General features: G+C 32.8%; 1 protein-coding gene across 3 annotated transcripts in view; it reads left to right on the forward strand.

Moving 5' to 3' along the window:
- The window catches only part of TOP2B (DNA topoisomerase II beta), a 59,335-nt gene that overhangs the window by 16,365 nt on the left and 17,182 nt on the right, over positions 1-25,788 (forward strand). For 2 of the 3 annotated variants that reach the window (XM_027587265.2, XM_027587266.2), the window contains exons 4-25: positions 231-294; positions 5,562-5,707; positions 6,571-6,668; positions 7,796-8,008; positions 10,701-10,874; positions 12,512-12,613; positions 12,700-12,837; positions 14,503-14,641; positions 14,956-15,113; positions 15,375-15,500; positions 16,418-16,528; positions 16,610-16,715; positions 17,989-18,098; positions 18,432-18,524; positions 18,616-18,730; positions 20,132-20,253; positions 20,451-20,599; positions 21,134-21,365; positions 22,912-23,046; positions 23,602-23,802; positions 24,769-24,964; positions 25,111-25,202. In XM_027587265.2, coding sequence (XP_027443066.1) covers positions 231-294; positions 5,562-5,707; positions 6,571-6,668; positions 7,796-8,008; positions 10,701-10,874; positions 12,512-12,613; positions 12,700-12,837; positions 14,503-14,641; positions 14,956-15,113; positions 15,375-15,500; positions 16,418-16,528; positions 16,610-16,715; positions 17,989-18,098; positions 18,432-18,524; positions 18,616-18,730; positions 20,132-20,253; positions 20,451-20,599; positions 21,134-21,365; positions 22,912-23,046; positions 23,602-23,802; positions 24,769-24,964; positions 25,111-25,202 — 3,020 coding nt within the window. The remainder of the gene's footprint in view (positions 1-230; positions 295-5,561; positions 5,708-6,570; positions 6,669-7,795; positions 8,009-10,700; positions 10,875-12,511; positions 12,614-12,699; positions 12,838-14,502; positions 14,642-14,955; positions 15,114-15,374; positions 15,501-16,417; positions 16,529-16,609; positions 16,716-17,988; positions 18,099-18,431; positions 18,525-18,615; positions 18,731-20,131; positions 20,254-20,450; positions 20,600-21,133; positions 21,366-22,911; positions 23,047-23,601; positions 23,803-24,768; positions 24,965-25,110; positions 25,203-25,788) is intronic. The other variant, XM_027587267.2, reaches the window with a different exon arrangement.

Genomic DNA, 25,788 nt, shown 5'->3' on the forward strand with positions numbered 1-25,788 from the left:
CCCTTCCCCTCCCCCCATTTTGCAGTAGAAGACATAACAGTAATTTAGTGTGATATAAAATTTAAGAATATTATTTAGAAAATAAAGTTTTTATTAGAAGTTAGCAGTAATTTTAATAACTATTACCATATATAAATGTTTATATTAAGTAGGGATATACATACAGTTGTCATATATTTATTTATATAACTTTATATATTTTATTACTCATCAAAATATTTAATTTGTAGTTAATGCAGCTGACAATAAACAGAGGGATAAGAATATGACCTGTATTAAAGTTTCTATTGATCCGTAAGTATATTTCAAGTTTAACTTTTTTATGCTAAGTTGTTTTATTCTGAAAGTCCCCAAATACTCCTCAAATGAATACTGTGTACAATTAGTACTCCTAAAGTTGCCCTGTTGCTTGAGATCTTGTTATTTTTGCCTCTTTTAGCCAGAATATACTATACTTTTATAGTTTCCTCTGTCATTCATGATCTTTTACTCCAAAATACTTCCTTATGGGAACACTTGGAAACCCATTTTCTCCCTCTTTGATGCTGTGGATATTGTTGAAGGTGTTTACAGTAGTCACTCAGTCTTTCCTTCTTGCCTTTGCTTTGAGAGTCAAGGTTAAGTGCTATTGCTAGTACTAGTCCCAGTTATATTATGGATTAAATTTATTTGTTAGGACCAGTATTTGGGCTTTTCCATTATTTATAACATCATTTGTAAATTAGGAACTGCTGATATTATAGAATATATACCAGGCGTTCAGCTAATTAGATCTCTCTATGGTGATTTGTTTTGGAGAACTGAAGGGGAGTGAAAATAATACCATTTTAACTTAGAAATACTACTCTTACATTGACCCTATTTTTAATAGCATGCCTTTTGTAAAATATTGCATTACATTTACATTTATAATTTTATTAGTAATTTAGAATGATAAAAATTTTCTCTAACATGAAAAATTAACCAATTCAGGTATAGTCTTACTGTCACTAATCTAATTTTAGATGGTATGGTTAAGATTAATGTATATTTATATATGAAAATATAACTTATATTTGGTTATACCATGAAGATAGCTGTATATTAAAATATTACCACATAACTACTACATAACTATGAAGTTCCAGATTTTCTTTTTCTTTCATTTTCCCCCCCCATTTGGATCCTTTCTAGAACGAATACATTCTTGAGGATTTATGTGGTTAGATGCACAGGACATTTATAAATTGTAATTTATGCAGAAGTTTAAAATAGTTTTAAGGAAATTTTAGCTTCAAGATTCCCTTCTATATTTAGAAAATTGTCAGTTAAAAACAATATATCATTTGTTATGTTTTAGGAGAGCTAGCTAGTGAGTAGTAATAGATGTTGAATGTTAGATATCTTTAAGCTATTTATTTATTTATAAAGATTTTATTTATTTATTTGACAGAGAGAGACACAGCAAGAGAGGGAACACAAGCAGGGGGAGTGGGAGAGGGAGAAGCAGGCTTCCCGCCAAGCAGGGAGCCCGATGTGGGACTCGATCCCAGGACGCTGGGATCACGACCCGAGCTGAAGGCAGACGCTTAACAACTGAGCCACCCAGGCGCCCCTCTTTAAGCTTTTTAAAATTCAGAATGGAAAGACTCTGAAAACTAAGGAAGAAGGGGCTCTCTCTTAAATACATTCTTGATGAACATGGTTACAGTTACAGTTGGTTCTTTTTATCTTAATTATTTTGGCCACATTAATCCAACAACATGGACTTAAACAGCTTACATAGAATCCCATCATGACAAAGTGATCAAGAAGTGAGCTATAAAACAACTCTGTAGACTGAATAGTGGCTCTTGGTGCTGTGCCTTACCTTTAAATTTATTACAGATTCTGGACAGAGTAATTCTATGTAACTAATGCCTTTAGTGATTTCTTTCTCCCTTTTCAGTCAATAGCATTTTTGTTGTGACATAGATTATAACTAAATTTATTTGGTTCTTAATGACAATCAGATACCAGTTTTTCTAATTTCTCTCTGTTATTTTAATTAGTTCTGCTAGAAAGTTCTTTTATTTCAATATAAGACAAAAATTCATAGCTACTTCCAAGGAAGAAGGTGTGAATTTTATTTTTTTGTTTATAAATCATTGGTGAGAGACTATTGAATCTTTTTCCTGCTTTTAATTGAAATATATAGTATATATTTTAATATATGTTTGAAATATTAAAATATATATTTACAATTGGCAGTAGACAGGCATTTTGGGAGATGTTGCTGATCCTTATATTTTGTTATTTATTTAATTGTGTTTCTGAATTTTAACCATAACATTTTGTCTTTTGTGAATTTCTTCCCATAAGCTCATTCCTTTTTTCTTTTACTATGTATTAACACAGAATTAATGCTATTTTTATAAAAATGAATTTTATTTCAGAGACAATTTTAGATTTCTTATTTAAGAAGTTATTTAAAAGCAGAATTGAAATGGGAAAACATGCTATTCTGCAGTTTATTTCTTTGACCCAGTTTTTTTTGCTGTCCATTTTTGATATCCTCTGTTTCATTCTTTTTAACATTTTGTATAGGAGATTTAAAATTTTTCTTTGTGCATGTGTGTACATGAACTCTGTGTAAAGGACAGGTTAGATTTTGATAGTTAATGGGTTAAGTGTGGAGGCTATACAGCACAGCTTACCTCTTACTCTTTCAATAGTACTCTGTAATATGGGGATAAAATTTTAATAATAACCATGGTTGTAAAAGGCATAAGAATACATTAGCAAGGGGTACCATGCAGAATTTGGACAGCTCTTTTAGAAAATTAGAGAAATTGGCGCAACTTTTTACAAAGGAGCTTAAAACTCTTTATACGATGGTTAGTATTTGCTGGTGTCTATCTGATTAAAAACAAATGTGGAAAACACATTAACCAGAGTTCTAACAGTCCTTCTAGTTTAACTATTCTTGTTTATGTAAGGTTAAAAATCTTAAATCTGTAGCTTTAAAAAAATAGTACACACTCATATTGAAATATGTATACAGATACATTTTTATTTTTTTAAAAAGTAGGATTATATACTTTTTCTATTTTTATTTGACATATTGTGGACAGCCTTTGTTATTAACTTATATAGATTTACTTATCGTTGTTTAACCTATTACTAGTTATTTTATTATGTCGATATATCATAATTTAACCTCTTAACAGTTAATATTAGATATTTAGATTATTTCCCAGGTTTCTTTTTAGCTTTAAATATTTCAAAACTTTATTTGTAGCTTATTCAAACAGAGTATTCTTTTTCCTAGTATTTCTGTGAAGATTATTGATGGAGCAAAGAATATAGTTATAGAACTCTGAATCATTGTTTAGAGCTTACAGAACTAAATGCCAGATCTGGGAAGAGATTATAGATTGAAATTTTTCAACAGAGAGAGGTGACTTTGATAGAAAGTTCAAATTTCATGCTCATATAGACTTATTGAATATGGGAGATGTCAAGCCTTATTTTTTGTAAACTGTGATAAAGATAATGAATTTACAAAATACCTATCTTAATTATAGTACCACATATGCTATGCTAAATTGATGAAAACAATTTTAAAGGTTTACTCATGAGTGTATTAGCTTTGTTTCATTCTGAGATACTTAAGATCTGTAATTTTCCATTCATTGCCTTTCTTTATTTCCTTTAGAATTCTTCTTTATTAAGTTTAAGCCTAACGCTGGGAACTATTTGGAAGTCTAAAAAAGTAGTGTAGTATCTGGCCCTTGTTTCTACGGTCCACTGTCTTTAGGAGGCACAAGTGAAAGTATATAGTAGGCAATTTGAAACTGTCACATACTTAAACATTCAGCTGTGTATTCTGTAGAGAGTGTGTATCCACAAGCAATATAATCTAATCATCACCTGGGGTACCCAATCAATAATTTAGTTTTTTTTTTTTTTTTCCCCTGGCTAGTCTTGGTATATAAGGAAGGCTGGGAAACATTGTTATAGGCTGGGTAAAAGACTTAATGGAGAACTGAAAGTCACAAACTGACTCTCAAAGTTAGGGTAAATTTTGGCTAGGCAAAGAGTAAAAAGACATTAAGGAAGGGAAAGACCACTAAACAAAGAAATGGAAGAACTGGGAATGAACATTCAGGACAAGTAATAAACTGACTTGAAGGAAAAGTAGGATACATGTTGCAAAATAGTGGGAATTAAATTTGGCGATAATTAAGGATCTGGATAATGGGCTGTGAACATGCAGTAGAGGGACTTTTAAGTTTGATTTACAGTATTTAAGGTGATATCAGTCTAGACTGGTAAATTGTCATTTGGGATAAAGAAAGGACTGAATACTGATAATAAAAGAACCTAAGGACAAACTAGTAAGTCTTGATGACTAAGGACTCTAGAGAATGATCAGGAGATCTGAATAAAAAAATGCTATCAAAATTTGAGCCTTAGGACATTTGAAGAGTTGAACCTGTATTGGACAGTGAGGGAAGGAAAAGTTTGGTTGCTGATTAGGGAAAGAAGATGTGCTAAAAGTTATTTGTTAGCTTGCTTTCTTCCTTCCTCCCTCCCTCCCTCCTTCCCTCCTTCCTTCCTACTTAATTTGATTTAATTAATTGATTTCCCCCTGGGTATATGGTTTTAATTTTGGCTTTTATAACAAGTTTTTTAGTTGTGATAACTAATTCTAATACCTCTTCAGAGACTAAGGTGTGTATGTGTGAGTGAACCTGTATATCTAAGAATAACTATGAATCAGATTGTCAAATGGTAACTTTTTAAACCAATTCTTAGTGTTGGTTATGAAGCTGTGTTTCTTTGTAAATTTGGCTTTTAAATGGGTAAAGGCATTATAGTATATACTACTCAGAATGATAGTATATACTACTCAAAATTTTCCATCAGGACTACTGCCTGTGTCAAGTTGCTTTAGCTACAGGAGCCTCTACTGCATACCATTCAGGGTTTAAATGGATGGTTTTGTGATAGGAAAACCTAAAAAACCTAAAATAGGTAAAATCTAGATATTTTAAAAATATTAAAATTAGTTTATGACAGTGATTGCCATAATGCAAACAACCCTGTAATATTTAGGGTGAGAATGGAATACATTTCACGCTGTTTGTCCTTTTCCATATGTACTGCAGCAATAGTTAGGGAATGAAAATGGCAATGGCTCCTGGCTCTGCAGAGCTTGTGGTTTACAGGTGGTGTAATGGTAGAATGAAGCAGGAAGATCCTGGCTAATACAGATGAAAGGAAAACAATCTGGAGCTGACTTCTGGTAAAAAGCTTCACTGCTTTTACTGTTTTCTGGGAGGTTGAGAAGAGTTTCTTTTCCTAAGAAATTTTTCAGCATTACCTGTAGGTCTTAGTGGCCCTAATTTGAATTATGACTCGGGTAGAAAAGTGTGTCCTCAGCAAATATTTTCTTGAAAGATGAGTGTCTTCCAATTAGTAATGGGTGGAGTTTTGTTTATAATTACTCAGGTTTGTTCTGGATTACTTTACTTTTTATGGAAGTTAATATGCCTTTAAACCATGGTAAGCTCTAAACTCTGCTTGTTTATTTACAGTGAATCAAATATTATAAGCATTTGGAATAATGGGAAAGGCATTCCAGTAGTAGAACACAAAGTAGAGAAAGTTTATGTTCCAGCGTTAATTTTTGGACAGCTTTTAACATCCAGTAACTATGATGATGATGAGAAAAAAGTAACAGGTAAAGTCTAAATAGCTGATCAGAATTTTTTTTTATACTTCCAACATAAAATTTAACTATTCCTTTATGAAATGTTATAGAAAAGGAAACCTGTGTAGCTTTATTGTGAGAAAATTCTTTTCAGAATTAGTATCTATAAAAAACTATCATGTGTAAGTATTATCTTGATTATAGTCTGACAGAGATATTTTAAAAGCTTAATTGATAGTACTTTGCCTTATGCTACAACTCCTAGAACTCTAACCTGGCTAACAGTTTTGAGTTTCGAATTAGGGTGCTGATGAAAATCAAATGTATGATTCCTATATATGTGAATTTCTTATTGCATAAGAGAACCATGTCTTTTGGTATCAATTCAATTACTTCTAAACTGTTTCACAAGGGTCAAGATTGCAAATCTAGGTTTTGTAAATAGAGTTGAAGTGCTTTGATCAAAACCAGTGTTTTTCTACGTATTTCCATTGCTCAAGTGGGTTGATGGTTTTTATTTATTTTTTAAAGCCAGAGCTTTAGGAAGTGATGTAGATTAAATTTTTGTAATAGAGAAATAACTTTGATAGAAAGGTCAGATTTCATACTCACACAGATTTACTCGATTATAGGAGATAGCAAGCTTAATTTTTTTTGAAATTGTGATTTAGTTAATCTACAAAATGCATGTTACTTATATTACTGTATGTGCTAAATCTTAATTGTATTTTTCTTTAAATGAAAAAATCTAAATATACTCTGAAATATTCAATTGGTGATTGTTAAAATAATGCAGTAAGTGGAACTATCTTGCAACAGACCTGTCCCATGGTAGTTAACAAAGTTCCTAAAATCCTTTTCATTAAATCTTTCACATTTGATTTTTCCTACAGGTGGTCGCAATGGTTATGGTGCAAAACTTTGTAATATTTTCAGTACAAAGTTTACAGTAGAAACTGCTTGCAAAGAATACAAACATAGTTTTAAGCAGGTATGATAGAAATGTGTCTAATTTGTGTGTGTGTGTGTTGTGTTGCTTTGCTAAGATAATAGAACCTTAGGTAAACAGCAATGATGCCTGTATCACTTTTTTTTTTTTTTTTAAAGCATTAAGCATGTCAGTAGAGTAAAAAGACTTGAGAATGCCTAGGAGATTTTACATAAATCTTTCTCCTGTTCCTTGAAAATGAAGAGCTTTATTTAATAGACTTTTCCTTTAACCTAGTTAAGCACTGCTGGTAATGTCTTGAACCTTACAGACTAATTGAAATGTATCCACTTAGCATATTTGAAAAATTCCTCATTGATTCATCAAGTTCATATTTCAAAATTCTGTCTTATTTTACACTGGTAGGCCTTTGAAAATAGTTTGAAATTTTACATAAGGTAAAGTAATTTGGTCAGGGAAAGCATAATATTTATTTATGTAAAATTCTAAATGATTATGTTGAATTTCAGTTATTTTACTAATAGTATATAAAGTTGTGTGGTTCATTTTGCTTATTTTCAAATGAGGTTATTATAATAGTGTTCTCCCCACCGCCATCTGTGGTTTCACTTTCCATGGTTTTAGTTACCCGCGGCCAACCGCGGTTCAGAAGCAAATGATCCTCCTTCTGACATACCATTGGAAGGTTAGTAGTAGCCTAATACTCTGTCACAGAGCCTACATCACCTCACTTCATCTCGTCATGTAGGCATTTTATCATCTCACATCATCCAAGAAGGTTGAGTACAGTACAATAAGGTATTTTGAGAGAGAAAGACCACATTCATATAACTTTTATTAAGTATAATTGTTCTATTTTATTATTATTAACCTCTTACTGTGCCTAATTTATAAAGTAAGCTTTATCATAGGTGTGTATGGAAAAAACAGTTTATATAGGGTTTGGTAGTCTCCATGGTTTCTGGTTTTGGAACATAGATAAGGAGGGACAACTGTAGTAGTTTTTAAATTTTTTTCATCTCTAATATCAATTTCAAGGATTTGTTTGGTTTGTTGTAAAGCTGGAAATGGATATAGTTGTGGTAAATGAATGTATTTCATGAGTTGAGTCTTTATGTATAATAAAATAGAAGCATTATAGAAATATTTGAGTATTTTTTCTTTTAAAGACATGGATGAATAACATGATGAAGACTTCTGAAGCCAAAATTAAGCATTTTGATGGTGAAGATTACACATGCATAACATTCCAACCAGATCTGTCTAAATTTAAGATGGATAAGCTTGACAAGGATATTGTGGCCCTCATGACCAGAAGAGCTTATGATTTGGCTGGTTCATGCAAGGGGGTCAAGGTCATGTTTAATGGAAAGAAATTGCCTGTAAGTGTCTTCTAAAATAGTAAATGCTTTGTTATTTTCTGGGCAGCTTACAGTTAAATCTAACTACTTTAAGCAACCAGTTATCTTTTAGAACAATTAAAAATACAACACAGGATTCTATTTTACTTTCATTTATTCCATTTCCAGTGCTCCTAATTTCTTGGTATAGATCTAAGTTTCTGATATTAATCATATTTCTTCTGCTTGGAAATCTTTAATTTCTTATAGGTAGGTCTGGCAATAAATGCCCTCAGTCTGTTTGAGAGAGTAATTTCCTTTACTTTCAAAAGATACAGAATTTCCCTGGATATAGAATTACGGGTTTACAGTATTTTTCTTTTAATGTCATCCAGTTGTCTTCTTGTTTGCATGGTTTCTGCTGTAGTTCATATCCTTCTTCCTCTGTTGGTAAGGTGCTTATTTTTCCCTTTGGCTGCTTTGAAGATTTTCTCTTTGTTTTTTTGTTTTGTTTTGTTTTGTTTGAGTATGGTATTCTTAGGTGTTTATATGGGGGTTTGGCTTTGTTTTTTGATGTGTATTTTTTTCATTCTATTTTCTGAGCTTGGATCTGTTTGGTGTCTGTCACTAATTCTGGAAAAATTTTGGCCATTTCTCAAATATTTCTTTTCTGTTCTTTCCTTCTGGCATTCCAGTTATGCACATGTTATATAGTTTGGAATTGTCCTAAGCTCCTGAATGTTTTGCTCTGCTTTAGTCACTATTTTCTCTTTGTGTTTTTCTCTTTGTGTTTTAGTTTGTTTAATTTCTCCTTCCCTATTTTTAAGTTCACTAATTTTTTCCTTTAATATGTCATGTCTGTTGATGAGTCTGCTGATGGCATTCTTCATATCTTCTCTTGTGCCTTTGATTCCTAGCATTTCCATTTGATTCTTTCTTAAAGCTTCCATCTCTCTGCTGAAGTTGTATATTGTGTACCTTTTACATTAGAGCCTTGAACATAGTAATCAGTTATTTTAAATGCCTTATATGATAGTTAAAACATCTGTGACATATCTGAGTCTGGTTCTGATGATTGCTTTGTCTTTTCAGTCTGTTTTTTCTTGCCTTTTGGCATGCCTTGTATGCTTTTGTTGACAGTCAGCCCCGTTGTATAGGATAGTAGATACGGAGTAAATAGGCTTTAGTATCAGGATTTATATTTAATCCGTACAGGAAATGGCTGCGTTTGCAGTTTATTGTTTTTGTACTTAACTAGCACTAAGGTTTGTTGTTGCTTTTGGCACCAGAAACTTAAAATTCTTCCTTGTTTTTGTCTTTTGTTTTTGGGCCTTGCCTTGGAGCTGCCCCTCCAGGAGGGTCTGTCTCTGCAGCCCAACCTGCTGAAATCCACAGTTATTATTGGAGGTCTGTTAACATGGTGGTAGGTTGTAGGATACTTATGTCTGACTGAGTCTCAAGACTTTGGAGTACATTCTGGCCCTCTGTCTCAGGGATTTGGCCTTCACAAGTGTTTCTATCTCTCTTCTAGAAGTAGAGATTTTTCCACTGCCCTTTATTTTCTTCCCCTAACTGCAGCATGTATCCACCAGTATTCTCATTTAGTATTCTTCAGGATCCCTGCTCCTTAAAATAAACTTTTTTTTTTTCTTAAATGAGTTGGGAGTGGGATGAGGTAGGGCTGGAATTATTTTATTCCAGCTATAGTGATATTTTACCAATACTCTTTATCAGTATCTTTCCCCCTGCAAATTAAGGTTTTTGTTTTCTTTGGTTTTTGTGGATGGGATGGGTAAGGGAGAGGAGTCCGGGTGGAATTCCCAATGGCTGCTATTATTCTCTCCCCTCAACCAGCAGCACCGTGGTGGGGAGCTTTTTCTAGAGTTTCCCTGACCTTCCCTGTAAGAACCTGCTGGAGTTTCTGGAGAAAAAGCCTGTAAGTGTAGGAACCCCTTATGATGACAATCCTCAGGTACTTCACATACCCATACTGTCCACATTTGTCCTACAGCAACTTGTCAAAATTCCTGGTTTAATGCTCCTTTTGGCTTATATGACATTAGGCAGCTTCTGCCTCACTTAAGCAAATTGGTTAGTATTCTGTGTCTCCTTATAGACACCTGTTTCTCTTCAGACTCAGGATGGCCAGCTGTCCTGGGAATTCAGTTTTTTTTTTTTTGAGGGTTCTTGAAAAATCAGTTTGCTGTCTGACCAGCTGTTTTCTTGTAAGGGCAGAAGCTTCTTTTCTTTTTTTTCTTTAAGCCTTCTATATGTCTGAACTCAAACTAGATGTCTACTTTGTCATTTTAAAACTTAAACTCTTGAAAGAGTTTATAATTTACCTGTCCTGGGTGGGGGGATGGGTTAGCCTGGTGATGGGTATTAAAGAGGGCACGTTCTGCGTGGAGCACTGGGTGTTATGCACAAACAATGAATCATGGAACACTACATCAAAAACTAATGATGTGTGTGTGGTGATTAACATAACAATAAAAACATAAAATAATTTACCTGTCCTTCATAACCTCTCTTTATCAGATACATATAGAAATGAATTCCTTTTTAAAGGGCAGGAATCAAGGAATACAGTGGGGGAAGTCATGAAGGTTTGGATCTGAGGAGTAAGAGCTGTTGTGAATGAGGGAAAATGAAACTGTAAGAGTACCTGATGGCATTCACCTAGTTGAGCTGCCAATATAAGATTGTTTATTGGTTTTGGTTTTCTAATTAATAGGTAAATGGATTTCGCAGTTATGTAGATCTTTATGTGAAAGACAAGTTGGATGAAACTGGAGTGGCACTGAAAGTTATTCATGAACTTGCAAATGAAAGATGGGATGTTTGTCTCACACTGAGTGAAAAGGGATTCCAGCAAATCAGCTTTGTAAATAGTATTGCAACAACAAAAGTAAGTGTGCTAATTCTTTGTTGCCATGTCAGTGATAGAACAATCCTTCATTAAAAACAAAATAAAAAACAATAACAACCCCAAATCTGCTTTTGTGAAATCAAAATTGGCTTATGAAAATGAGAGCTTATTTTCCATGAAAATCACTCATGGTTTATATAAACATTCACTGAGCATTGAGTTTATATGATTAGTGTTTATAGTTGAATACATTTATATTTTATGAATTTAGAATGTTAACACATTCCTTAGTCTGTTCTGAGTTTAGAGTGTATAAAAGAAGGAGTAATAGAGGAGTCTGTTTCGGGGTCAGATTGTGGAACGTGTTATATGCCATTCAAAAGAGTTTGAACACTCTCCTGTAGGCTTTTGGATTTCAAAAGTGAGTGAAATTTTTCTTGTCTAAAAACATTTGTCCATTGATCATAATAAAGTCTTAGGTAATACAAGCATGTATTCTAGAATAATCTAAAGCAGTGATTTGATAATTTGTCACTCTTCAAGTTTTAACTTATTTTTTTAATACTCTTTTTTTTATAACCTAGCATCACTTTCTCAAGTCAACAAATTTTGCATCAGTTATGATTGCATTTTGTAATATGTAATAGAAAGCTAATGTACAATGGCATAAAGATGTAAAGGTTTTATTTTTTCTTCTTATAATTGGGGCCTGGGAGAAGGCAGTCTTAGTTTGGCACTGTGACTCTATCATCAGGGACCAGGCTCTTCCTCTCTTTCTTTTCTGCCATCCTTAGCATGTGGCTTTCATTCTCATGCCTTTAAGATACCTGCTGTCTTCTCTATGCCTCAATTCCAAGTTTTAGGGAGAGAGAAAGGAGCTGGGCAAATGAGTATACCAACTAAATCACTCCCTTTTTATCAGGAATACAGTAGTTTTCCTGGAAATCCCATCCAGTGTATCTCACTAACATCTCTGGCTAGAACTGAGTCAGGTAGCTACCTCTAGCTGCAAGGGAGTCTAGACTGGTTAATATTTTAACCCAACTGGGCATGTTGCCAAGTAAAAAGAAATTTAGGTTTTTTTAATAAAGGGGGGAATGGACATTGGATGGCCAACTGGCAATGGCTGCCACATTTCCTAAGTTTAAATCTTGTGTCTGCTAGTATTCGTTCTCATTTCCATGTTTTTTTATTTGATTGTTTTTACTTTGTGTATAGTTCTATACGGTTGGCTAATTGGACCTAGAGCCAAAAAGATCTTATTTTTAATTTTTTAAAATTATTTTTATTTTTTTAAAAGATTTTTAAAATTTATTTGACAGAGAGAGACACAGCAAGAGAGGGAACACAAGCAGGGGGAATGGGAGAGGGAGAAGCAGGCTTCTCACCGAGCAGGGAGCCTGATGTGGGGCTCGATCCCAGGACCCTGGGATCATGACCTGAGCCAAAGACAGATGCTTAATGACTGAGCCACCCAGGTGCCCCAAGACCTTATTTTTTAAATCCAGCTCTGCAATTCTGAGATTCATATTATGCCTCTGCATAATTGGGCTAATAATATTGACTTCACAAAGTTGTGAAGATTAAATGCTCATTTAAGAAAAAAAAGAATATGTAAGTATTTTGCTACCCTAGCTATAGAAAATCTTATATTCTATTTTTTTGTTCCTCTTTAGGGTGGACGTCATGTGGATTATGTAGTAGATCAAGTTGTTGGTAAACTGATTGAAGTAGTTAAGAAAAAGAACAAAGCTGGTGTATCAGTAAAACCATTTCAAGTAAGTGGTGCTTTATATATACTGTTGAATTATTAAATGATATAAGTTCTGATGTTGACTTTTTTTTTGGGGTATGTTTTCAACAGGTAAAAAACCATATATGGGTTTTTATTAATTGCCTTATTGAAAATCCAACTTTTGATTCTCAGACTAAGGAAAACATGACTCTGCAACCCAAAAGTTTTGGGTCCAAATGCCAACTGTCAGAAAAATTTTTTAAAGCAGTGAGTAAAATTTTTATTATTTCTCAGTGTTTTTATTGAGAGTTGATTTAAGTAGTTTTCTTGACTTATTTATTCTCTTTGTGATTAGTTTCTCATATTAACTGTGAGCATAGGCACCTATACTATAATAATTAGTTGATTTATTTTAATTAATTCTGAAAACTACTAAGGATAGACTTTGTTTTGTAAAACAGTGGATTGTTTTGCCAAGAAAGTAGGGATTCATGTAACTGATTGTGTTTTTAGCTTTTTATTGGCCATTATTCAGCTAGATTTTCCTCTCACAAATGTACACGTCCTTATAGGACTCCTGATTTCATCTTTTGTACTCCTTTCAACTTCATCTATTGATTTTTACCTTTGTATAGTTCTTTTTTGGAATTTTGATAATCTATGCATAATATAAAATTTATCATATTCTACATATTTTAAAATTTCATTTTACTTTGCACGTATTTGGACTGTTTAAACCTTTCTGAAATGAGGTGAGAGTACAAATAAATAATCTTAGGTTTATAACTGAGCCTTGAAGTTAATAATTTCTCATAATCTGTTGTATATAAGCAAGGTTTACTTCACTTCCCTTGTTCAGCAGTACCATCAGTAAACTATATTAAATAAGCATATGTAAAGTGCCTTTAAATATATTTGCACTGGGAATGTAAAGATGAATAAATCACAGCCCCTCTTTGGAAGTTTATAGTTTGGTGGAGGAGTGTTTTGTAATTGCCATAGAAATAACTTACTTATCATATTCTGGTATTGTAAATTCAAAGGTATGCCCTCACAAACAAAAGTTGTTTTTTAGGTTCTCAGCTTAAAGCCTATAGAGATAGTACTTTTGCATCTAATGAGGAGTTCTGAATACAAAAGACCCTACATTAATGCTTTTGCAAATTTCTGCCGTCATAGCATTCATGATGAAGTGATTTGATTTTAGATTTTATACTTTTTCATTTTGAGTGGATTAAGTTTAGATTTGGCAACATAGTCCACCTCTTTTTATATCTCACGTTGCAGAAAACTATTTCTTACACCTAAAATCAAACTACCCAGTTTAATGAAAAATAAATAGCTCCAACTTGGAGATTCTTCACTCTTCTTTTTGGGTTAACATCTCGTCACACATTGGCTCACTGCATGGGGGGACACAATATATAATGTTGAAATTCTCATGACCAAACTTTAAAGAATAAGGATGATTCATAAGTTCTTGATTATCCTAATGTTTCCTATATATTACTAGTTTTTGTCATAGCAAATTCAAGATTTGTGTTTTTGAGGAATATAAGAAATGTCAGTGTCTAGAATTTCCCAGCTAGTAAATTCATGGGTGGATCAGCTTTTACCATGTTAATTTTAACAAAATTAACTTACAACAAAAGCTATGTATATTTTTCATGGGGTTTATTATAATAGAGTGTTTTTCATATTTCGGTAAGTTGCCCTTTATTCAAATCTGTTTGTATTTCTGTACAGTAGGTTATTGTGTATAGCTGCCTGAGTTAGCTTTACTGTAGTTAGAGTAAAATTTACTAGCATGTATCATTATCATGACCGTTAGTGTTTCTCCATATAACTGCACAGATTCCAAGTATTACATTAATTTTAGCTAAGTGTATGAACTTCTGGCTTGTTTGTATATCATCATTCTTTGATTTTTAGGCTTCTAACTGTGGCATTGTAGAAAGTATTCTGAATTGGGTGAAATTTAAGGCTCAGACTCAGCTGAACAAGAAGTGTTCATCAGTAAAGTATAGTAAAATCAAAGGTATTCCCAAACTGGATGATGCTAATGATGCTGGTAAGATTCAGATTTTTTTCAAGATTTTAAGTGTTTATTTATATGGTTATAGAAAATACTCATTTTCCAGACTATACAATTTTATGTGTGGAGTATAATTTTACTTCATTAAAATTGCACATGCACTACATATTACCAATTTTTGGGGGATAGGAATTCAGTAAAATATACTTAACATTTAAACTATGCTGAGCATAATGTTACTCTTACAACCTTTTACTGTCATCATTGTGATTATTAATTTTTCTCGCTTCATTTTTCTCATTGGTAAAATTGAGGAATTTGGAGTATATGTCATTTTTAATATCTCTCAGGTGGCAAACATTCCTTGGAGTGTACACTGATATTGACAGAGGGAGACTCTGCCAAATCGTTGGCTGTGTCTGGATTAGGTGTGATTGGGCGAGACAGATATGGAGTCTTTCCACTTAGGGGAAAAATTCTTAACGTACGGGAAGCTTCTCATAAACAGGTATCTTTCATATCTCCACATATATGTGACATTTTAATACTTTATTAAAATTGCTGAGTTTTTACAAGTAAATTCTGACTCACTTTTTATATATTTCAACACTTAAAAAAAAAAAGATTTTATTTTTAAGTACTTTCTACACCCAGTGTTGGGCTTGAATTTACAACCCTGAGACCAACAGTCACATACTCTACTGACTAAGCCAGCCAAGCACTCCTCAACACTTTTAACATACTTTGAATTATTTTTCTTTTTGCACAGATCATGGAAAATGCAGAAATAAACAATATTATCAAAATAGTTGGTCTACAGTACAAGAAAAGTTATGATGATGCAGAATCTCTGAAAACTTTACGCTATGGGAAAATTATGATTATGACTGATCAGGTTGGTTTAAAGGTTGCCACATATTTAAAACTTATCTTTTTCAGAGTGCCCTTTTGATATTTGTTTCATGAGACTTTCTCCAAGAAAGTAAAAGGGAAAATGATTGTACATCAAAGTGGGGAGAAGAAAACATTCAATGGCATTGTTTGTGTGAGGCACATTTTATGCAGCCATCTTTTTGGTTATTTTAAAAATGTTTTTAAATGAAATAAATATGAGAAGAGTAGAACACATGGTAGTGTTGTGGGGTTGAAGCCTACCTATAAGTTGAAAGGAAATGATGAAATTTATAAGCAACAAAGATTAATCAATAGGATGATGGATAATGTTTGTATATGATGGCATAATTTGAGGTGTGCAAAAACTAGGACTTGAATAGTAAAATGACAGTAATTAGGAAAGAACTGGAAAACCAAAAAGGAAGAATTTCATATGCATCCAACTGCATGTCTCATGTACTCTAATTAAAAGCATTTGTAGAGAAAATCTTCCACTGAAAAAGCTGCTATGTAGTTTTAAGCAGAAATTTAGCAGTTTTTATATCAAGATAAGACTTGTGAATACCTGTACTCCATGGATTACTCCTTCCCTTGTTCAGTGAAGTGGCATTATAACCATGTTTTATGTATTTTCATCCTTAAATCATTGTTTTAGTGAAATCTATATAAAACATAAAATGATAGACTAAATCTTCCTATAATTACAAAATATACTATCACTAGCTATATTCATTATTTGAATTTTAAGAAAAAATTCTTTACTGTGTACATCTAAAGGATAATCTTCACTGGTTTTTAAAGTGCAGTTCCAAAATTTGGAATTTTGCCTGTGCTACATTCATACATTTTAAAATTTGGTTATATAAATAATTATGTTTCATAAAATTATTATAGCACTCTTTACTAACATTTATTTAGGATCAAGATGGTTCTCACATTAAAGGCCTGCTTATTAATTTCATCCATCACAATTGGCCATCACTTTTGAAGCATGGCTTTCTTGAAGAGTTCATTACTCCTATTGTGAAGGTACTATTTACATTAATATACTTTTATACTGTTGCTTAAAGAATAGCAGAAAACTAATTTTTTTTTTTTTATTAATTTAAGGCTAGCAAAAATAAGCAGGAACTTTCCTTCTATAGTATTCCTGAATTTGATGAGTGGAAAAAACATATAGAAAACCAGAAAGCCTGGAAAATAAAATACTACAAAGGTTTGTATTTTAAAATACTTAAATTTTGTGAAATTACCACTGACATAAATTTGTTTTTGAGATCATTATAAAATATTTTGAAAGTTTGTTTTAGACTACAAAAGTAGCTATGGCTGATTTTTAAAGAATTTACGGAAAATTTTATAGAAGTAGAGAGTGGTATGATGGGCTTCCCATGCACTCTAATAATCACCATTTCACTGCCAATCCTGTTTATCAAAACTCTTCTCATCTCCTCCCCATTCATTTGAAATAACTTCTAGATTTTATATTATTTCCATAATAGTATGTATCTCTAAAAGAATGTTTAAAGAATGTTCATAATTTATCATACCTTTCTTTAATAACCTTAAATAGTCATTGTTAAAATTCTTCTGATTATAATAAAAATGTTTGTTTTGTTTTGAGTTCGGATCCAGTCAGGGTCCACACATTGCATTCAGTTTGATAAATCTATTAAATCGTAATATATTGTTTCTCTTTTCATATTTTTTCCTTGTAATTTATTTGTTCAAAATGTTGGATTGTTTGTCCTGTATAATTTAACACATTCTGGATTTTGCTGATTATCCCTGTAATTTCATTAAGTATATAGTATGTTCCTCTGCCTCTTATTTTCTGTTAACTGGTAGTTAAATTGGAGGCTTGATACAGATTTGGATTAGATTTATGTGGCAAAAACATTTAACAGATGGTATTGTATATTTACATCAGGAGGCATGTAATGTCTGGTTTTTCTTTGTCTATTAAAATTGATCCATTGGTACAGGTGTTGCCAGCTTGATCTATCAGCTTTTAATGGTTTTAAACAACCATTAATGTTCATAATTTTTGGAAATTTTTTCAGCTTTTTTGAAGAGGAATTGACAAATAAAATTATACATATCTAAAGTGTACAACATGTTTTGATACATGCATGTGTTGTAAACTGATTACCACAATCAAGTTAATTAACATATCACCTCACATAGTTAATTTTTTGTGTGTATGGAAGGAACATTTAAGATCTCTCAGCAATTTTCAAGTATACAATATAGTAGTATTAACTGTAGGCACCATGCTATACATTAAATCCCCAGAACTTACTCACCTTGTAACTGAAAGTTTGTACTCTTTGATTGACATTTCCCCATTTCCCCCTCTCCCCAGTCCCTGGCAACCACCATTTTACTCTTTTAATGAGTTAGAAATTTTAGATTCTACATGTAAGTGAGCTCACGTAGTATTTGTCGTTCTCTGGATTTTTTTCAATTTTATTTTTTATATTGTGCAGGGTTGGGTACCAGTACAGCTAAAGAAGCAAAGGAATATTTTGCTGATATGGAAAGGCACCGCATCTTGTTTAGATATGCTGGTCCTGAAGACGATGCTGCCATTACCTTGGTAATCAAGTTAATTAAAAAATTCTTTTCGTGATATCCATCCCCCTTCCTGCCATACCTTTCTTCCCAGTCTTGGTTTTCTGTAAGTCTCTCTTGAACTCTAATGTCCAAACTAGTTAATCTTAGTGTTTCTTCACCCCAGTCTCACACACAGATTATGCTCTGCTTTCAAAGTTCTTTAATTGAAAGACTTCTGTTCAAGTATATTTTTGACAAAAGCCTATTGGAAAAAAAAAACTCAATTTCTGAGAAATTAATAATTAGTTATTTGCCTTTTGTATAATGAAAGTCATTTAATTTTTAATGTGTGAAATTGTTACCTGGAATCTTTCAGGCATTCAGTAAAAAGAAGATTGATGACAGAAAAGAATGGTTAACCAATTTTATGGAAGACCGAAGACAGCGTAGGTTACATGGCTTACCAGAGGTTAGTCATAAAGAGTGGTGGTCTGGGGGATGAAAGAGACTAAAATTCATGCAGGAATAATGACAGTGTTGCTATATAACTTTTCTCTTAGCAATTTTTGTATGGTACAGCAACAAAGCATTTGACTTACAATGATTTCATCAACAAGGAATTGATTCTCTTCTCAAACTCAGACAATGAAAGATCTATACCATCTCTTGTTGATGGTAAGTAGCTTTTGTTTCTCACTTTTGTATGTAGTTATTGAGAGTATATTTTAATTTCATGTACTCTAAGCTATTCTTATAGTAAAATTTAAAATTCCGAATTTGTTTTTGAGATCTTTTGGTAGGACTGAAATCTTTCATATTCCTTAATTTGAATCTCTTAAACTCTTTTTAAGCTTTTCAGGAAAATTAACCTTAAAGCCAGTTTTTAAAGGTTTTGCCCCAGGTTGATTGCAGACTTTTTAAAATAAAATATAAAATGGGATTTTTATAAATTCTAAAATAGTTATCCAAGACTAAATTTTAAAAACATCTTTATGCCTTAGTATCCAAAACCTAACTTATCGAACTTGCCAAAAAAATATTTGGAAACTGGTACCTGGTAGAGCAGTTTTTTTTCTTCTTTCTGGAAATACTTAATTTTCATTTTATAACTTTTAGCAAGTTGATCTTTGTGTTGCTTGGGTTTTCAGCTAATAGCAGATGGTTCTACCCATCCATCTAAATCAGCTTTAAGTTATATCCCTTCTATGAAGTCTTCTCTAACAATTGCAGTCTAAATTGGTTTCAGATGCCTAAACTTCTCTTCCAGTACTGTGTGCCTCTTATTTTACTTGTGTCAATTTTGCCTCCTTAATTAGATTATAAAATTCTCAAGGAAAGTGGCCATATTTTGTCATCTTGTTTCTACCATGCTCTGAGCCCACGATGATGATGATAGCTAGCATATACTGAAAAGTTTATTACTGTGCTCATTGGCCTAGAGCAAGAAGAATGATAAGGAAGCAGAATGCTTTGCTTGCATTATCTCATGTAATCCTTATGATCACCCTGTTAGGAAGGTAATTATTTCTATTACACTGATGAGGACGCTGAGACTATTGGTTTAGTAATTTGCAAAAAGTCAAATGGTAAATGGCCAAGTTGAGAAGAGTATCCAGATCAGTGAGATTCTAAAGCCTGCATTCTTAACTGCCACAACACATCTCTTCTTTATAAGGGTTTTCTGATTTGGGATACTCTAGTAATATACTTTTTAGACTTATTGATGGTTTGCTGCTACTTTAGTTACAACTGACATTTTGTGTGTATGAATGTTCGGCAACTCGGCAACTCCTGTGAAAGGGATTTGGTGCCATTGAGCAGTTCTTTAAGACCAGAAGGGGTGGTCTTTTACGCGGCACCTCACTTTTGGAATAGACTGAGATGGTATAAAAACATGTTACTATGTACTTACTGTGTTACAGAATCTCAAGTAACAATTTTAGTTATTTTTCAAAAGCAAACTATACCTTTGTTTTTTTCTCCTGAATATATAGAACACTGTAGTCATTAAAAGAAACATTGCAACTATATCTGGAGTAGTATTTTTTAAAAGAGGGTTGTTCTTTTTAAAAATAGGTTTTAAACCAGGACAACGAAAAGTTTTATTTACCTGTTTCAAGAGGAATGATAAACGTGAAGTAAAAGTTGCCCAGTTGGCTGGATCTGTTGCTGAGATGTCTGCTTATCATCATGGAGAAGTAAGCATTAAGATTGAAATCAATTGAAAACTATATTTACTGGCATGAAGAATGATAATTAAGCATAATAAAGTATTTTTTCTTTTATAAGTTCTTTGGAAATGTAAGAGAATCAAGAATTTGGATTTTAATAAAAATTAGGGAATATGTATAGAAAATTTAGAATATTAATATTATATTCTGTTTCTATGCTGTAGCAAGCATTGATGATGACTATTGTGAATTTGGCTCAGAACTTTGTGGGAAGCAACAACATTAACTTGCTTCAGCCTATTGGTCAGTTTGGAACTCGGCTTCATGGTGGCAAAGATGCTGCAAGCCCTCGTTATATTTTCACAATGTTAAGGTAACAGTTTGCTGATACAGTGATATAAAGTTCTACTTGAAGTATATTGGAACTAACTAAATGTTTAATAGAATTGTAAGTATGGAGAGATGATTGGGTGTTCTGTTGAGCGTGAATGCTCCAAAGTACTTGATTGCAAATAGAGTGAAGTTTGTTGATCTCAGTGTTTGTGAATTATTGGTGAAACAGGTCCTAATTAATGTAAGGATTTTTTCTGATCCAACTACTTTTTAGGCTGAAGAAGGGTTTGGGGGTTTAGTCAGAGTAAGAGGAAGTCCATAAAACATGATTTACCAATACTAAGAAATTAGGTGGACTAGTAAGTAATAAGCATGTAAGTAAAATAGGGCTATTTTATTCTGGCTTTCTGCCTGAGAGAAATGTATTTGGTTATAAGTTTAGGTAAATTGTATTGTTAAGTACATGGAATCAAAATTTTAAAAAGCATTTTTCTTGATTTTTGAAATGTAAAGTCTTTATAAAGTTTAATTTTCTAAAACAGGACATTTTTCCATATTTTTTCCCGTTCATTAGCTCTTTATCAAGACTGCTTTTTCCTGCTGTGGATGACAACCTGCTCAAATTCCTTTATGATGATAATCAACGCGTTGAGCCTGAGTGGTATATTCCTATAATTCCCATGGTTTTAATAAATGGTGCTGAGGGCATTGGTACTGGATGGGCTTGTAAACTACCCAACTATGATGCTAGGGAAATTGTGAACAATGTCAGACGAATGCTAGATGGCTTGGATCCTCATCCTATGGTAATTATTTAGAACTTACTGCTTATATTGTTTATTTAACAAATGATAATGTACTACTAACTACAAAGTCCAGTCATTTTAGAAAAGTAATGGAAGCATTTGCATTTTGGAACATATTGTGGACAATAAAGACCTTAGTAGTATGTAACTTGATATGTGCTTATAGTAAAAGATACAAGCTTTGGGAAAAGCCTGGAGATAAGGATTATGGGGAAAAACTTTTTTGAAAATAAAAAATACTTCATATTTCAGGTTTTCAAATATCTAAATTATAAAGAGAATAATGTTTTTACGACAAAATTATATGCAACTTTGTTTTTGTTCTCAAACTAAGTCGTATTGGAGTTGTAAGGAATCTTAAAAACAATTGTATATATTTTAATGTATCCCCATTTTTTTTTATTTTTGCCCTTATATCATCCACTGTGCTTGTTTTTGCCCCAAACTACCTCCAAGAAAAACTTCTCAAAAAAGTGTCCTCCCTTTTCTATGTGATTTAGGATCATCTGGAAATTTCCTTTTATCATGATACACTTAAAGTGTATTTGTATTACAAAAATGGTAGTGCTCATTATAGAAAATATAAGCAAAGAGGAAAAAAACTTGATAAAACCAGCATATAGAAACAAACTTCATATTTTTATGTATTTCTCTCCAAGTTTTATTTCATTCTTGTATTTTAAAATAAAACACTAGTATGAAAATTGATTGAAGTTAATTTCATTTTTTATGAAAATCTGTTTTTCTCCTTAAATACTTTAAAGTACTTAAGGTTTTTCTAATAGAAGCATAAAATGCTTTATGATTATAGTGTTTTAATCCTTTCAGATATATTTTAGAATATTAAGACAATCTGGTCAATACATGCTTTTCATGTGCTCAGTGTATATATATATATGGGTAGATACATATATATGTATATAGATACATATACATATATATGTAAGAATATTCAAAATATTCAAGCAGGGTATGGAAGGCAAATCATTGGAGAAAAGTTAGAAAGTTAGATTGGGTCCAGACTGTGGAAGACTTTCAATATAACATGCAAGGAGTTTGATTTTAAAGGATTATTAGTCTAGGGGAGAAGGAGGTATAGAGGCAATAGGCTGAAAAAAATATTCTAAGACTAAGAAAGATGAAGTTAAGGTTTTTTGTTTTTGTTTTTAAAGATTATTTATTTGAGACAGAGTGCAAGAGCAGGGGGCAGGAGCAGAAAGAGAAGCAGACTCCCCACTGAGCAGGGAGTCCAAGGCAGGGTGGTATCCCAGGACTCTGAGATCATGACCTGACCCAAAGGCAGACACTTAACAGGCTGAGCCACCCGGGCGCCCAAAGCTAAGGTTTTGAGATTGGGAGATGCTGAGATTATATTAACAAAAGCTATGAATTCAAGAATGAGTGATTATTTGGAGACAGACTATTAAGGATGAGGAACTTAGTTTCAGTCATGTTAATCTGTTAGTAGCAGTAGATGGGGCATTCAAATATTGTACTGGCAGTAAGAGAAGTCAGGGCCTTAAGTTATTTTTATTTTTCTCTGCAGCTTCCGAATTACAAAAACTTTAAAGGAACCATCCAAGAGCTTGGTCAAAACCAGTATGCAGTCAGTGGTGAAATATTTGTGGTGGATAGAAACACAGTAGAGATTACAGAGCTTCCAGTTAGAACTTGGACACAGGTTAGTAGAAGTATTTTCGCTGCCTGTCAGGAGGGCAGTGGAATGCTTTCTGGTAAGAATATGATTCCATCATTGTTTGTTCTAAGTCTGTATAGTGTTTAAAAATTCCTGTATACATTTTTGACCCATCCAGTTGAATTTGTGCTTTGAGTATTCAAATAGTAATTTAAAAGTTTAATTTCTCTAAATGTAGAATGACTTAAGCTAGCTTGGAACCCTTATAAATATGGTTAACAAATTCATGTCAGTGTCAGCTATTACAGATCTAAAAGTATGCATGTCATCTCTTGTCAGATGTAGTTGATGTCATCCTCTTCATACTCAGCCTTTTCCTTGCCCTTTGGTGTAGAAGCAACTCAGAACCGTTACGTTGTATATCTTCTTTCACCATTGAGACCCCCGTATATTGTCCTCTGTACTGACTGGGCAGATGATAGGGAGGTTTTTCTTTTTTTCCCACCAGAGTAGGGAATATTTAAAAAATTGCATGACTTGTAGTATGAGAATGTGAGTGTGTGTCAGGAAAAGAATTACTTTTTTAAAAATCTTTTATAGGTATACAAAGAACAGGTTTTAGAACCTATGCTAAATGGAACAGATAAAACACCGGCATTAATTTCTGATTATAAAGAATATCATACTGATACAACTGTGAAATTTGTGGTGAAAATGACTGAAGAGAAGCTAGCACAAGCAGAAGCTGCTGGATTGCACAAAGTTTTTAAACTTCAAACTACTCTTACTTGTAATTCCATGGTAATTGATTAGATTTACTATTAATTTAATGTTTCTTCCATGCCATAAGTAGAACTTTTATAATTGGTTTCATGATGGTTGTGGCTGTAGTAAGTCTGAATGGTTTTCCCCCTGTATATTTGATGAAGAATCTAAAGGTGCATTCCTTTAGATTATTATCCACTACTCTTAATCCCAACTCTGCATTTGTGCATCTGGGCTTGAGCACATGGGATACACACCCTGACCAAAAGTTATGGGAGTGATTGGTGCAGGATTTTCATGTTCCTTATGCTTGTCTCTATTAGCATTTTAATTGTGGAGTAGTCATCTCCCCATAATTCCAATCTATTTATTAAACTTGTATATTTATGTTTGTATATAATTGGAGAGAAAGGTAGAAAGTGAACATGTATGATTACCCTCATTCCATTCCAAATTAGCTTTTAGACGTAAAGAAAAACTCCAGTAGCACAGTGGCTGAGACAAACTGCCATCATCTGCTAAGAAAGAAAGAAAAAAGGAGAAAAAGGATAGAGAAGAAGTAAAATTTTCCTCCAAATTGAGAAAGTTTGAATTATAGCATAATTATAAACAAACAAAAAGAGACAAATACACATCTATTGAGTATGTGGGGGAGAGAGAACTTTAACATTCGTAAACTTAGAATGCTTTTAGTTTGAAAAAAAATTTCTTAGATGGTTTTATAGCCGTTTTGAATTAGAACCTTTTTTTAAAGGATCTATTTTTATTTTCAAAATTATCTTAAATATTTTCATAGTTTTGGGAATTTATCAGTTTCTTGGAGTCACCAAAAGAATATTTACCGAAATGTACTTAATAGTTTTGGTTCTGTTTAACAGCTTTTAGGGGTGGTGTATGTTCATTTAAGTGTGTTATAGTTATTTTACATACTGTAGATGTCCCACAAGTTAAAAATACCAATACAGATTTATGTCATCTTCAAAAACTTTGTGTTTTTCTTAGGTACTCTTTGATCATATGGGATGTCTCAAGAAGTATGAAACCGTGCAAGACATTTTGAAAGAATTCTTTGATTTACGATTAAGTTATTATGGTTTACGTAGGGAGTGGCTTGTAGGAATGTTGGGAGCAGAGTCTACAAAGCTTAACAATCAAGCCCGTTTCATTTTAGAGAAGATACAAGGAAAAATTACTATAGGTAAGATGCAACCTTTAAAAATTTAAACATTAGTTAAAATGGAAAAAAAAATCTTTATTAATAGAAGACATTTTTATCAGTAGAATATAAACAAATACAAATTGAATCTCTTTTCTTGATCCTAACTTTATTTTTCCCTCACATAGAGAATAGGTCAAAGAAAGATTTGATTCAAATGTTAGTCCAGAGAGGTTATGAATCTGACCCAGTGAAAGCCTGGAAAGAAGCACAAGAAAAGGTAATCATTTGCAGAACAAGACATTCAGAGAAGCTTTTAAAAGCAAATTCCAAAACAAACAACCCAATCCCTAAATTTTAAATTCAGTACTGCTATAAAGGTGCCGAGTTGTCTGTTTGGAGACTGAAGTCTTCTGTTTATCCACAGAACAGATACAGTACAGGAATTTGCAGTGCACACCCACCACAAAGCACTTTGCCAGTGTGACTCAACCAGGGCCTGGAGAAATGACTCCAGGTGTGAGAAGGTAGCTCAGTCTCCTTGGCCTTTTTTCTGAGCCTGCCATTAAAGGGTGTTAGTTGTTTGTGGTGGTGGTTTTTGTGAGGTGCATGTGTACTATCTGGGAACTACACTGGTAGCACATAAATCATTTCACACTGGTCTGACTATGGTCATAGTATGGTATCCAATCACTATTCACTTGGTCTGGTTTCGGTTTATGCTGGGAAGACTAAAGACAAAATATTCAGTATTACAGTGTTTATCGAGCACCAAGTATGTGCTCTGCCCTGTGCTTAGATCTTAGACCAGAGATTTAAACCCTGGAACTTCAGATTAAAAGTCTGATGTTTTATTAATTATTCAT

Source organism: Zalophus californianus, chromosome 1 (genome assembly GCF_009762305.2).
Source record: "Zalophus californianus isolate mZalCal1 chromosome 1, mZalCal1.pri.v2, whole genome shotgun sequence".
NCBI classification, from domain to species: domain Eukaryota; kingdom Metazoa; phylum Chordata; class Mammalia; order Carnivora; family Otariidae; genus Zalophus; species Zalophus californianus.